At 34.4% G+C, this 15,380-nt stretch overlaps 1 protein-coding gene across 11 annotated transcripts in view; it reads right to left on the bottom strand.

Moving 5' to 3' along the window:
- The window catches only part of MAST2 (microtubule associated serine/threonine kinase 2), a 178,475-nt gene that overhangs the window by 136,444 nt on the left and 26,651 nt on the right, over window positions 1–15,380 (bottom strand). For all 11 annotated transcript variants that reach the window (XM_039884734.1, XM_039884820.1, XM_039884751.1 and 8 more), the window contains exon 3: window positions 10,845–10,987. In XM_039884734.1, coding sequence (XP_039740668.1) covers window positions 10,845–10,987 — 143 coding nt within the window. The remainder of the gene's footprint in view (window positions 1–10,844; window positions 10,988–15,380) is intronic.

Here is a 15,380-nt window from a genome sequence, read left to right as displayed (position 1 = left end):
CACACAGAAGTTGACCAGGACAATCTAAGCAAAAGGAAAAATACATGTGATTCCATATAAGACTCTAAGAAAGTCACATCAAACACTTTGATTTCCCACTTGAAAACAATTTATTAAATGAAGGTTAAAGAACAACTGCTATTTGCTACTTATTTTTCAAAAGAACTCTAACTTACATTTTACATACGCAAATTTAAAATTAAGGTATAATAAATGCTATAGTTACATGTATTTTAATGAGTCAGAGAACTGTGAAATAACAGAATTTTTGAACTATAAGAGATGGTTTCCAGGAAAATCTCAAAAGTAGGTTTATTTAAAAAATTATTAATGCTTTGATCAAAACTGTAATATGATTCAACATAAAGCAATTCATAGTCAAAATTATGTATAAATAAGCTCAACGATCATCCTCCGTACCCTAAACTGCAGGATCATTATGAACTATGTCAACAGGCTCCCTTGTCCTCTTTTGTCCAGATGAGTTCAGCCTATAGGTAGTATTAGCAGGAGGTCAGAGAAAGAAAAGAGGGTAAGGGTGAGAATGGGGGCAACTTATTCTCCTGCGTTGCTCCATGCAGGGTTATGTTAGCCTGGCTGCATCCCACTACCATACATCATGCCAATTGTCAGGTTGCCTTCTACGCACGGCCCCCACTGTCTCTCAAGTTCCAAGCATCACATCCTCCCCTCACTCCTCAACCCTAGGTAACGGCACCAGGTAACTTACTAAGCATAAGGTAATATGTGTATGTTGACATTTTTCTATACTCTGCCCATATTCCTTTATTATAATCTCCTAATTTGTTGTTTCCTGCCAGGACCCTGACTAATATGTGGAATAAATGTATTTTCGTCTTTATTTGCCTACTCGAAAGAAGAGAATTTCCTTTCAACTCACAGAGAAATTGTGATGTAATCAAAACAAAGTAAAACTCTCTCAATATGTAATCCTGATCAATAAATCCAGCCAGAAGATGCAACTGAAATAATCCAACCTGCCAGACTTTTCTCTCCACTTACTTACAAGTCTTGAAAAAGACTTCAGAGTCAGATTTGCCTGGTTTTTAATTCCTGCTCTAACATTCACTTACTGTCCTACAGCAAAGTATTTAACTTGGTTTTGTTCGCTCTTGTATTCCAGGCACCTAATACAGTGGTGATACATAGTAGGTGCTTCATAAATATTTATGGGATAATAGACAAATGAACAAATTTCTGCAGGGCTGACTTTCCTCACCTGTAAAATAGGATAATTATATCTACCTCACAAAACTCTAAAACAAAATCCAGTGAATATTAATTCTCTAACTCAACTCAAATATCTAATAGTCCTATTATTTATAAGAATATACCAATATCATACTTTTAATATCTCCTCAACACTGTCATGTATGCATAGCAATACATGACATTAATGGCCCAATTAAAAGACTTTCTATACAAGATTTAAAACAGGGAACAGAACAAAACCTGTAGTTATAATTGTTAACTGGTGATTTAATACCATTTTGCATATGTAAAACTTTATATAAAACTTGCATAAGCATTCTATCATGTATCCTAAGCTTCAATAAATTCAACATGGTATCTTTCAAGAGTGGCAATCAGTTGACCAATTTATCTTAAAACTTTTAATTTTAAATGCCTTTTTAAAATATGAAAGCCACCTTTTCTAAGGTTGTACACCTTAAATTCTTTAAAACGTTTAACAATCCAAGATAAAATTCAGCTCCAAATTTGTTCAGGCAAAACAGTCTGTTCTTTTGCTTCTCTATTAAGGATGCTCTTGAGAAGAAGAAACTAGGCTGCTAACATTCTATTCAATCTCACAAAATTCTCTCAACTTTTATTTTTAAATCTCTTACAAAACAATACTCTCAAACATTTGAAAAGACACTAGGTGGCATTAGAAACATGTTCCTCTTATGAAAACTATACAGTGAAAAGGACAGCAATTCTCAAGTTAATAAGCAGAGAATGCATTTAATCTAAACTCCTAAAACCTTACTGAGTTGAATACTTAACTATCTTATACTTTTTGCCCTTTCAAAAAGGGCAAAAAGTATAAGATAGTTAAGTATTCAACTCAGTAAGATTTTCATGCTTCCCTACGTTCCTTTTTGTTCTCTGTACTTTCATGCATGATTTAATCCACAGCTTCCAAATCCCTGTCTAAAGCTCTAAAACTGATCTCCTTTACTCTAGATGTCTATCTCAAACTCTTAAAAGGATATCTAACAAATGGACAGCCACATGCAAAAGAATGAAGTTCGACCTCTCCCCTCTATTTGACACCATACACAAAATTAACTCAAAATGGATCCGTGAAGGAAATATAGAAGCTAAAACAATGAAACTCATAGTAGAAGGCATAGGTGTAAATTTTCATGACGTAAGATCTAGCAAAGGATTCTTAGATATGAGACCAAAAGCAAAAGCAACAAAAGTAAGAAATAGATAAATTTGACTTAATCAAAAATTGTATGCATCACATAAAAAAAATACTTAGGAATAATTTTAACCAAGGAAGTAAAAAACCTATACTAGAAAAATTATGACACTGAAGAAAGAAACTAAAGATGATACAAATAAATGGAAGCATATACTGTGCTCCTGGATAGGAAGAATTAACATTGTTAAAATATCCAAACTATGCAAAGCAATCTATAGATTCAATGCAATCCCTATCAAAATATCAATGGAATTTTTCAGAGAACTAGAACAAATAATTCTAAAGTTTATATGGAACCAAAAAGATCCCAAATAACCAAAGCAATCTTGAAAAAGAACAAAGTTGGAGGTATGACACTACTCGAAATCAAACTATACTGCAAGGCTACAGTAATCAAAACAGCATAGTACCGGCATAAAAACAGACACATAGGTCAATGGAACAGAACGCAGAAATAAACTCATGTCTACGTAATCAATTAATCTATGACAATGGAGGCAAGAATAAACAATAGGATAAAAACAGTCTATTTAATAAATGGTGGTAAGAAAACTTTTTGAAGAAATACATGCAAAAAAAATGAAATTAGACCACCTTCTTATACCTTATACAAGAATAAATTCAAAGTGCATTAAAGACTCAAATTAAAGACTCAATACCACAAGTCTCCGAAAAGAAAACAGGCAGTAAACTCTTTGACACTGCTCTTAGCTATACTTTTTCTGTTATATATCCTTGAACAAGGGAAACAAAAGAAAAAATAAACAAATGGAACTACATCAAACTAAAAAGGTTTCGCACAGCAAAGGAAACCATCAATACAAAACAACAAGACAACCTACCAATTGGGAGAAGATAGTCTCCAATGATACATCAATAAGGGGTTAATATCCAGATTTAAAAAGAACTCATAGAACGAACACGCACACACACACACACACACACACAAAACCAATCCAATTAAAAGATTGGCAGAGGGCCTGAATAGACATTTTTCCAAAGAGGACATACAGATGGCCAACAGACATGTGAACAGATGCTCAACATCACTAACCATCAGAGAAATATAATTAAAACTACAGTGACACATCACCTCACACCTGTCGAAATAGCTATCACCAATAAATTAACAAGCAACAAGTGCTGACGAGGACATGGAGAAAAGAGAATACTTGTGCATTGTTGTGGGACTACAGACTGGTGTAGCCACTATGAAATACAGTATAGAGGTTCCTCAAAAAATTAAAAATAGAACTACCTTATGACCCAGCAATTCCACTTCTGAGTATTTATCTGAAGAAATCCAAAACACTAATTCGAAAAGATATATGCACTCCGATGTTCACTGCAGTACAACTTACAATAGCCAAGATATGGAAGCAGCCTAAGTGCCCATCAATAGACGACTGGATAAAGAAGTAGTACATATATACAATGGAATATTACTCAGCCATAAAAAAAAAAAAGAAAGAAATTTTGTCATTCGTGACAACACAGACCTAGAGGGTATTATACTAAGTGAAATAAGTTGCAGAAAAAGACAAATACCATATGAGCTCACAGGTAGAATCTAAAGAACAAAAAATAAACAAACAAATGGAAACAGACTTATAAATACAAAGAACAAACTGATGGTTGCCAGATGAGATTGGGGTTACAAGGCTGGGTGAAAAGGTGAAGGGATTAAGAAGTACAAATTGGTAGTTACAAAATAGTTACAGCATAGAGAATATAGTCAATAAAAATTATAATAATTATGTATAATGCCAGGTGAGTACTATACCTATTGGAGGGATCACTTTGTAAATTACATAAATGTCTAACCACTATGCTATACACCTGAAACTAATATAAAGTACTTAAATAGACATAGACATTTCTCTAAAGATACATAAATGGCCAAAAAAAAGCACACGAAAAGATGCTGAATATCGTTAGTCATTAGGAAAATGCAAATCAAAACCATGAGATACTACTTCACATTTACCAGGACAGTATGATTTTAAAAACAACATTTTTTTAAAAATAGAAAATATAAAGTGTTGGCGAGTATGCAGAGAAATTTAGAACATTCATACATTGCTAGTGAAAAACAGTTTGCAATTCCTTAAAAAGTTAAAGACAGAATTATCATATGACCCCTCAATGCCATCCCTAGGTATATATCCAAAAGAACTGAAACAGGTACTCAAACGTGAACATGTACACACACGTTCACAGGAGCACTATTCATGGCAGCCAAAAGGTGTAAACAACCCAAATGCTATCAAAAAATGAATAGATAAACAAATTATGTTATATACATACGATGATATATTATTCAGTCACAAAAAATAATGAAGTATACTGATACATGCTAGAATGTGGTGACCAACCAAACATCATGCTAAGTGAAAGAAGTCAGACACAAAAGGTCACATGTTATATGATTCCATTTATATGAACTATCTAGAATAAATCCATAGATACAGAATGCATAATATTATTGGTCTCCAGAGGCTCAGTGGAAGGGGGAAGGGGAAGAAGGACTAAATGGGTTTATTTTGAAAAGATGGAAATATTTTACAACTGATTAGAGGTGGTATTTGCACAATATTGTGAATGTACTAAAAACTACTGAATTGTTCACTTTAAAAGTTAATTTTACATTATGTGAATTTCATCTCATAAATTATTTTTCAAAGGGTATCTATACCAAATAAATGATCTGTCATCAATATGCTAAAAATCATACCCATTAATTTGCTCTCCCAAACCTGTTCTTTTCCCTGTACACCCAATTACAATTAAAGGTACCATAACCTATCCCAAAGTGAAAAACTGGAACCCATTCTTATTTCTTAATTCTCTTTTACCTAATCCAGCAGTTTTCCATGAGTGTAAACTATGTCATAAGTAATTGCTACTATTACTAGTTAAAGTACCTAAAGGCATGAAGAAAAAGATTAACATTTAGTTCATATTTAAAACAAATTTTGGCACTATGTTACTTTACATGGATTGTTTCATTTTGTCCTAATAACTCTATGAGGAAAGTCCTATAATTATCTTGATTATAAAGATGAGAAAACAGATGATTAAAGAGGTTCAGTGACTTCCCTAGGATAATATGATTACTAAGTGGCAGAATGAGGACATCGAACACAGGTCTACAGCCTGAGCTAGTATTTATTTCTTTTATAAAGTAGAAGGCATTCACAACCATTTCATTTGCATATATTTTCTTGAGTAGGAATGAAAAAGTAGAAATGGATAAGCCCATAGGAGTTGACTACAAATATCACTTATCATGATTTCTAAATTTCTATCTCCAAAGAGGTAGTGATATTCTTTAAAATCCCAAAACAACAAACCTGTTAATATCTCTTTAATAGTTTAGCGCTGCTGTTTGACAACTCACCATTCCACCCCCTTGTACACACACTTCAATTTGTCCTGATCCTCCAAATTTTTCTTTTTGATAAATCAAACTTTTTCTTCTTATGGCTTGTACTTTTTGTGTTCTATGAAACCTTTGCCTCACCCAAAATCACAAACATTTTCTCCTATGTTTTCCTCTACATGTTTTATGATTTTAGCTCTTATATTTGGTCAATTATCCATTTCAAGTTAATTTACTCCTTGACCAGCACGGAGTAAAGGTCAAGGTTCATTTTTTCCTCATGTGAATTATTTGTTGGAAAGATTATCTTTTCCCCATTAAATTATCTTGACAGATTTGTCTATTTCTGGTCTTTCTATTCTGTTCGAATGATCCAAGAGTCTATCCTTACACCAATGTCACACCACACACTGTCTTGATTACTGTACCCTTTATAGAAAGTCATAAAATCAGGTGGGGTGATTTCAACTTTTATATTGTTTTTCAATATTGTTTTGGTTATTCTAGGCCCTCTGCACTTCAATATAAATCTGAAATAATAATCTTGTCACTTTCTGAAAAAGACTGCTTGATTTTGATTGGGACTGCGTCAAATCTATAGCTCAACAAAAAGAATTTACATCTCAATATACTGAGTCTTCAAATCCATGAACATATTATATCTCTCCATTCATTTAGGTCTTCTTTAATTTCTCTGAGTAATGTTAGTAGTTTAAAATGTACTAGTTTTACATATGATTTCTTAAATTTATCTTTAATTATTTCATATTTTAAGCTATTGTAAATAGTAATAATTTTTAAACTTCTATTTCTAATTGTTCATTGTATAGAGAAATACAATTGATTTTTACTTATTTTTTCATATATTGATTTTTGTAGAAAACATACGAAAATGAAAATAAGAACCACAGAAACGGAGAAAATATTTAGAAAGCACATATCTGATACAAAACTTCTATCTAGAATATACAAAGAACACTTAAGACTCAATAACGAGAAAAACAACCAAAAATTTTTTAACAGACAAAAGATTTGAACAGACACTTCATTATAGAATATATATGAAATGGTAAATAAGCACACAAAAAGTAATTAAACCTCATCAGTCATCAGAGATATGCAAATTAAAACCACAATGAGATACCCCTACACATCTACTAGGATGGTTAAAATTAAAATGATAAGATCTAGTTCTGACAAGGACGTGGAGCAACTGGTGGTAGATATGCCAAGAATGCCACTTTAGAAAACAGTTTAGCAGTTTCTCATAAAGATAAACACACACTTAACATACATCCCAATAATCTCATTCCTAGGTGTTTACCTAGTAGAAATGAAAGCATAAATCCAAACAAATACTTGAACACGCACTTTCATAGCAGCTTCATCCATAACAGGTAAACACTAGAAACAATCCAAATGATCGTCAACTGAATGGATAAACAAAGTTTGATATACCCAGGCCAGTGATTGACAAGGGCTGAGGCTGAGTGGGGAGAACAAACTGCAAAGCAATAATAGAGAACATTTTGGGATAACAGAAATTTCTATACCATGATTTTCTATATCTATACCATGATTGTGGTAGTCGTAACATAACTTTATACATCTGTGAAAATTCATCGACTTGTATGAGTAAACTTTATTCTATGTAAATTATACTTCAATAAAAGTTATTAAAATATATAGATATTTCCAACTCACAGAAAATGCAAAGCTACAGCTGCAGAAAGGTAAGAACGAAAGACGAAAGGGGAAGTTGCTGAATTTGGAATCTCTTTACAACACAGAAATAGGCAAAACAAATATCTCCTTGAAGCCATATGTAAAAATTAAAAAATAATCACAACAGTTAAGAATGATGAATCCAGCATCCATTTATGATAGAAATCCTCAGCAAAGTGGGAATAGAGGGAACATAATAAAAGCCATATATGACACATCTACAGCTAACATCATACTCAGTGGGGAAAGGCTAAAAGCATTTTCCTTAAGATCAAGAACAATACAAAGATGCCCACTTTCACCACTTCTGTTAAAACTGTAATGGAAGTCCTAGCCACAGCAATCAGACAAGAAAGAGAAATAAAAGGTATCTGACTTGGAAAGGAAGAAGTCAAATTCCTGTTATTTGCAGATGACATGATACTACATATAGAGAATCCTAAAGATTTCACCAGAAAACTGTTAAAACTGATCAATGAATTCAGTAAAGTAGCAGGATACAAAGTTAATATTCAGAAGTCAGTTGCATTTTTATACACCAATGATGTGTTGTAGGTTACGGTCACCTTTCAGTAATTAGCAAAAGGGAGAATTTGTGACTTGGGACCAGGTTGTGCTGAATGCACTGTTAGGATGATACAAGGTTGGTGCCATTGACCCAAATTTCTATCGTAAATGCTTTAAAGGGATGACAGTCTTGGTGCCGTGAATCGAGTCTTCCATTCTTCCTCCTCCTAGGAGATAACAGCTTGGTTCTGTGGGCCAAAGTCTTAATTTTTCTTTCTAAAAGTAATTGAATTCAAGTCAAAAAAAGTAATTCTTTTACAAATCCACAAGTATAAAAGATAAATAAGCCAATTTTTTAAGTAGGCAAAGAATCTGAATAGACATTTCTTCAAAAAAGATATAGAAATGGCCAATAATCACATGAAAAGATGCTCAGTGTCATTAGTCATTAGGAAAACGCAAATCAAAACCACAAGATACCACTTCAGACTCAGCAGAATGGCTAAAATCAAAGACAGACAACAGCAAATATTGGTGAGGATGTAAAGAAATCAAAACCTTTGGATACTGCTAATGGGAATGTAGATGGTACAGCAGCTTTGGAAAACAGCCTGGCAATTCTTCAAATGATTAAACATAGCATTTCCACACGACTCAGCAATTCTACTCCTAGGTATACACACAAGAAAAATTAAAACATGCCCACATGAAAATTTATAAACAAATGTTCATAGTAGCATTATTCATAATAGTCAGAAAACAGAAACAACCCAAATGTGCATCAAACTGAGAAACAGAAAAAATGTAGTCTATCCATACAATAGAATACTATTCGGCAATAAAAAGGAATGAAGTACTGATACAGGCTACAACATGAATGGACCTTGAAAACATCCTGCTAAGTGAAAGAAGACAGACATAATAAGCCACATATTATATGATTCAATTTATATGAAATGTACAGAATAGGCAAATCTATCTTAGCAGAAAGTAGATGAGTGGTTACATAGGGCAGGGTAGGAGGGAATGGGGTGGAAGGATAAGAAGGCAACAGATAAAGGGTACAGGGATTCTTTCGAAGTGATAAAAATGTTCTAAAATTGACTACCAGGATGGCTGCAGGTATCTGTGAATGTTCCAAAAGTCACTGAATCATACAGTTTAAGTGGGTGAATTGTATGCATCATGTGTGAATTATATCTCAATCAGTTTCTTTTTAAAAAATAATTTAGGAATACTCTACTTCAGTTTGTATAGGCTAGGACTCCAGCAACCTCAATTCAGGTGTTCCCTTTGCAACTTTAAAATGAAATATTCAGCTTTACCTTACTGGAAGTAGTTCTAAAAAGTGTGCATGTTAGAATCCCATATAATGCCTTAAAAACATAGAAATGCCTGAGATCACTCACCCTAGACCCACTACATCAAAATCTCTATGATAGTACATGGAAGCTATGAATGTGTGTGTGTGTGTGTGTGTGTGTGTGTGTGTATGTATATACATACATACATACATACATATATATATGTATACACACACACACACACACATACACATACATATATATTTTTTTAAGTTCTAGAGGTTAAAGGAAGGAGAGATGGAACCTTAACAGACATGTTGAGAACAAGTGGAAAAATTTGAATACTGTCCCTATGTTAAATGCTATTATTAAACTGAAATTAAACTTTTGGATCTGATCACATATTGTGGTTATTTAGGAGACTGCCCTTGATCTTAGGAGAAATACTTAAGGGTGAGGCATTGCAATGTCTGTAACTTGCTTTTAAATGTTTTAGGAAAAAAAAATATTTATATATACACAGATAAAACAAATGTGGAAAAGATAAAGTTACAACCAAATTGGTCAATCTAAGTAAGCTTATATGGGTATTCATTGTACCATTCTTTCCACTTTCCTGGAGGTTTAAAATTTTCAAAATAAAAAGATGGGGAAGGGGAAAATTTCACAAATGATCCTGAGTCACAAACTTCAGGTCTTATGAGAAAATGTTTTGGTCCAAAAGTTAACTTCCCATCTGTTGTAAGAAGACTTTTTCCCCTAACCCCACTTTCCAGAATAGACAAAACTTTAAACAAGACTTTCTATTCTCTATGTGCCAACTCAAAAGATTTATAATCCCAAAAAGTAGATGAGATAATATTTTTATAGAAACAAGTTTCTGTTATTGTATCCTGAAAATTACTAGTGTGCCTTGCTCTATGGATAGAAAGAAGAGTGTTAGATTAGCAGAAAGTCAATGGGTACCTTAAGTGAAGAGACAGAGCTACTGAGGGTAAAAGGATACAAGATGCAGTCAAAGGCAGAAAACAATCTGCCCAGACTACACAGCTTGACCTTTGTTAGGACCTATCACACGAAGCCTAGATAATGAAAATGTTCATTTTTTTATCTAACACATAGTGAAGTGCCCACTATGTACAAAACAGGTTCTCTATCCTCATGTACTAAATATGTATACCACAGAGCTGTACACAGAAGCAACGTGACTTCACAAGATTCTATAAGAAAGCTCTTCTCAAGAAATTTATTCATTAAAATAACTGAATCTTTTTCATAACTCTCAGCACCAGTAACAGCATAAGCAAACAATCAGAATATATTCAATTAAACTCCTCCATTCTTTTTCTATACTTCACTTTGAGAAATAAAACTATCCAAATCTTAAAAAGGAAAACAATAGATGTAACAATGGCAAATGACAATCAAGGATTTGTTCATAAAGCAAGAGACCATCTTTACTAATACTTACCAAGCCAGCAGTAAGAGAAGGCGCAGACTGTCCAAGGGACTGGTTCCTCATTCGAACCAGGTTTGATGCTTCTCCTGAAGACTGCCAAGTTACCTGTCCCACACTGCTATGTACACTGCTGGACAAGGGGAGCAGCTGCTTACCTTCAAACACAAAGTTTGAAAATATTTGTAATTATTTATTAATTAACAAATTAAAAAAATACAATATCAAGTGGATAAAAGTATATTGATTCAAAACAAATTGAAGTTCTTCCACATCCATTTTAGAATCTGTAGCCCTTTAAAAATTCCAACCTGATACTCAATCTAGCATCTAGGAGTTTTCTAGTCTCTTTCATCCTACTAGTTTCTCACCAACTCAATGCAACATGAGTGGAGCTAACAGACCCTCTTAGACAAATTTGGCCCTTAGGTTTTCAGAAGACAAACACTGTCTAAATCACTACTGCTCCCACAAGACTTCATGTGTTCAAGCCAGGACTGACTGCCTTAATCCCATTGAAAGACTACAAGAAAGTCACTTGTAAAGACTGAGTATCTAGAATTGCAATGGCTTTCAAACTGAAGTGCAATTCTTATTTCAACCACTTCCCTCACACCATTCTTCACACTGCTGCTAGTGATCTAACCAAAACAAATGTGGTAATGTTACTCCCTTCCTCAAAAACTTCTGATGAGTCCCTATTGTTTAAAGAATTAAACCAAACTTCTAAAATACTAAAAGGATTCTCCATAAATCCAGATTATCTTCCTAGCCTCATCACCTTCTACTCTTGCATACCCATTCACTCACTGAACTTCAATATCATGCCCTACACTTTCACCTGGCTTTATCTTAATCATCCAATTCACTTGAAAAACTGCCCTCTTCCTAGCAAAAGCCTATTTGTCATGGAAATACACACATAAAAAAGGTATGAGCAAAATGATGTTTTGGTTTTGGTTCTGCTACTACATACACACCCTTTTATTGTAAACAAAATGTGATGAAACTTATTTGGAGGGTATTTTAACTTTAATATGTTTAAAGTTAAAACATATTAACTTTAAACTTATTTGGAGGGTATTTTAACTTTAATATGTTTGGACTGAACATTCCACTTATAGAAATGCAGTATTAAAAAAAAAAAAGACCAGAATGTTTACCTTATCAACACTCACCATAATAAAACTAGAAATAAATGTTCACTACAAGTTAAAGAAATTATAATATCTTCACATAATGAAATACTGAACCCATCAAAAATATTGAAGCAGCTCAACATATAATCGAGAAAAATGTTCAACATTTCCTATTGAGCGAAAAAAGCAGAAAGGAAGTATGTACCATATAATTCTATTTTTTATTTTTAAAATAAAAAGTTTGTATATATTTATATAAATGTTTAATGTATATTTAAATATAGTATACATAAGTGATTTGGAAGGAGGGAAACAAGAAAGTAAAGATTGAGGACTTTTCACTTGCATAATGCATGTTTTTGAATTCAAATCTTTCTAACTAGCACATTTTACTTTTTTAATCAGAAATATACAATATTTTTTGAAAATCTAGTTATCTTTCATGTCTGCTCTCAAATGTATGCTTAATTGAGAAGTCTTTCCATACCCTCCACATGCACACGCACAAAATAATGGTGCTCTACTCAAAACTTTCACAAGCCCAGAGTAGAGCCCGCATGCTTTCTTCCCTTCCTTCTGCAAATGTTGCCAAATTCTCTAGTTGATCTGGCTTCTCCTTATCGATACATGCCAAAAGAAAGCTAGCTTGTTAACTTACCTATCCACATATATAAAGGCTAGTATCATATCTCTATCTTTCTTCAAAATAAGGGTCTGCCAGATGAAAAGGCTTACACAACTTCAGAAGACACCCATTTGAACATATACTAGTCAGGGCTTGCTTGAAGTGTACCAAGGACTGCCAAGAATTTGAGGAAAACAAACAACATAAAACAAAGAAAAATATGCACAAATGGAGCAACTAACCCTCTGGTAAACAAATAATTCAGAAAAAAAGAAAACTTTAAAATTCTAATTAATATTCTTACAATGATTCGAGAGCTACTGTATAAAATATTCCCAGTTAGAGATGGCTGACTGAGCATATACTTTTTATCTTTTGTCCCACAGGAAACTATTAAAATGATAATAAATAAGTAACAAATAAACAAACAAAGGCTATAATGAGAACAAGGGGATGCAAGAGCCAGTGAGGGGATGTGAGAGCCTATAAAGGGATGAACAAATTATTGCTGGGAAAATCTAAAGCAAACAGGTGAATCATAACCTGTGGAACTAGACAAAGAAAGACACAAGGTATCATAAGCATAGAAGAGGTTGCAGTTAAATGGGTTATCAGACTGCCCTGCAAAATCTCAGGTAAGTTCAGTACTCAGAAATGCAAAATACCTAAGAGAACTTAAAGTAAGACATAAGGCTGAAATCAGATTAACTGAAAAGCTAAAGTCAGAACAGCCAAACAATCATATTCACACACTGTACCACCCAGCAGCCAGGCCACTACTTCATAGGATAGAAGTGATATAGCATCTCAGAGCAAAGCAATGAATTCTCATTGTTAGGTGCGCAAAAGAAAAAAGAGTTGATTCAGAAACAAAAGAAAACTTAAAAAAAAAAAGTTTTTAATCCAAAAATCAAAACTCTATTTACTCACAGAGAATTAGAAGATAAACACATATTTAAAAGAAGAATCCCGCTGGCGACCAAATCAAAGTTATGACAGAAACAAGGAGCAGCAACAAGGAAAAATCACCTGGGATCTAGAGGAACAAGGCATACAACTAGGGAGAAGTCCAAGAAAACACCCTGCAATGGCAGAAGGTAAGATGGCGAGGACGCGGGGCTGCCTGGTCCTAGCAGCTGAGTGAGACAGAGGCTGCGGCAACGGCAGACTCCTCTTAAAGAGGCTGCATCCACGAGCAGATTGTCACAGTGATGGACCTCCTTGCTCTAAGTACCAGTGCCAATTTGGCTGCACACAGGGGCACCAGGGACTTACAGGGAGACATTGTCGAAGTGAGAGCCGAGGCAAGACTCATTGGGTACAGAAGTGCCGGCGATATCCTTTGTTTCCTGTTGAGCCCTCCTCCCTCCCAGTGTGCTGGACACAGAGCAGTCTTAACCCTGACGTTATCAAACTGGATAAAAGAGCTCGCTCCACCCAGAGGATTCCCTGAAACCCTGTCTCCCCCAGCTCGTGGCTCCAGCCTAGCCACATCCAGGTGTATCCTCAGCAAGTCAGGCGCTCCTTGCTGAGACTCACACTGGTGGAGGCAGCTGGCCTCGGTTTCTGGTGTGACCTTTTGAGGCAACTATAAGCACAGTATCTGTGGATTGCTTGCTGAGTCTTAACAGGTGGCCCCGGAGGGGCACAGGCTGGGGCTAAGTCTGACCTGCAGCTGCACCCCTCCTAGGACTGTGCCCCTGGACACCTACTTCACAAATCCACACTAGTAAGATCAGGAGACTTAGGAACTTTGCTTAATACATAGAAACAGACACAGAAAGATAGACAAAATGGGAAGACAAAGCAGCAGAAACCATGTAAGAGAACAGAACAAAGATCCAGATATAATGGAGTCAAGTAATCTAACAGATGCAGAGTTCAAGACACTGGTTATAAAGATGCTCAATGAACTCTTGGGAAGTATAGATAAATTCAGTGAGAACTTCAACAAAGAGATAAAAAACATAAAAATGGAAGTGGAAATTATAAAAGGGACCCAGTCTGAAACAAAGAACACATTATCTGAGATGAGAGGTATATTAAGTAGAATAAACAAAGGAATAAACAAAGTGAATAAAGAAGAGGATCAAATGCCTTATCTAGAAGACAGGAAAGCCAATCAGGATACTCAATCAGAATGGCAAGAAAAAAGATGCAAAGACTATAAAAATAATTTGAGGATATGGGACACTATTAAGGCTCCAAATATTCATCTGATCGGCATAACTGAAGAAAATCAAGATGTTGAATGGCTGTTTGAAGAAATAATGATGGAAAACTTCCCTAACCTGGTAAAGGAAATGGACATAAAACCCCAAGAAGCTCAGAGAATTCCAAAAATCGGGGATTCAGAGGCCTACACCCAGACACATCAGAATTAAAATTCCAAAGTTTAAATACAAAGAAAGAATATTAAAAGCAACAAGAGAAAAACAAATAATTACCTACAAGGGAACACCCATAATACTGGCAGCCGATTTCTCAAAAGAAACTATGCAAGACAGAAAGGCTTGGTAAAAAATATTTAAAGGATGAAGACCCAGGATATACAACCAAGAATAATTTATCCAGCAAAGCTATCATTTAGAGTTGAAGGACAGGTAAAGAGCTTCCCAAACAAAAATAAGCTAAAGGAATTTATCACCACCAAGCCAATATTACAAGAAATGTTGGAGGGACTTCTTTAAGAAGAAAACACATGTATCAAAAACAGGAATAAAGAATGGTAACAACTACATTCCTATCAATAAGTATCTCAAATGGAAAAGAATTAAGTGCTCCGAC

This window comes from Pteropus medius, unplaced genomic scaffold, assembly GCF_902729225.1.
Source record: "Pteropus medius unplaced genomic scaffold, Ma_sr-lr_union100, whole genome shotgun sequence".
In the NCBI taxonomy this organism is placed as follows: domain Eukaryota; kingdom Metazoa; phylum Chordata; class Mammalia; order Chiroptera; family Pteropodidae; genus Pteropus; species Pteropus medius.
This window is presented reverse-complemented; position numbering and strand designations above follow the sequence as displayed.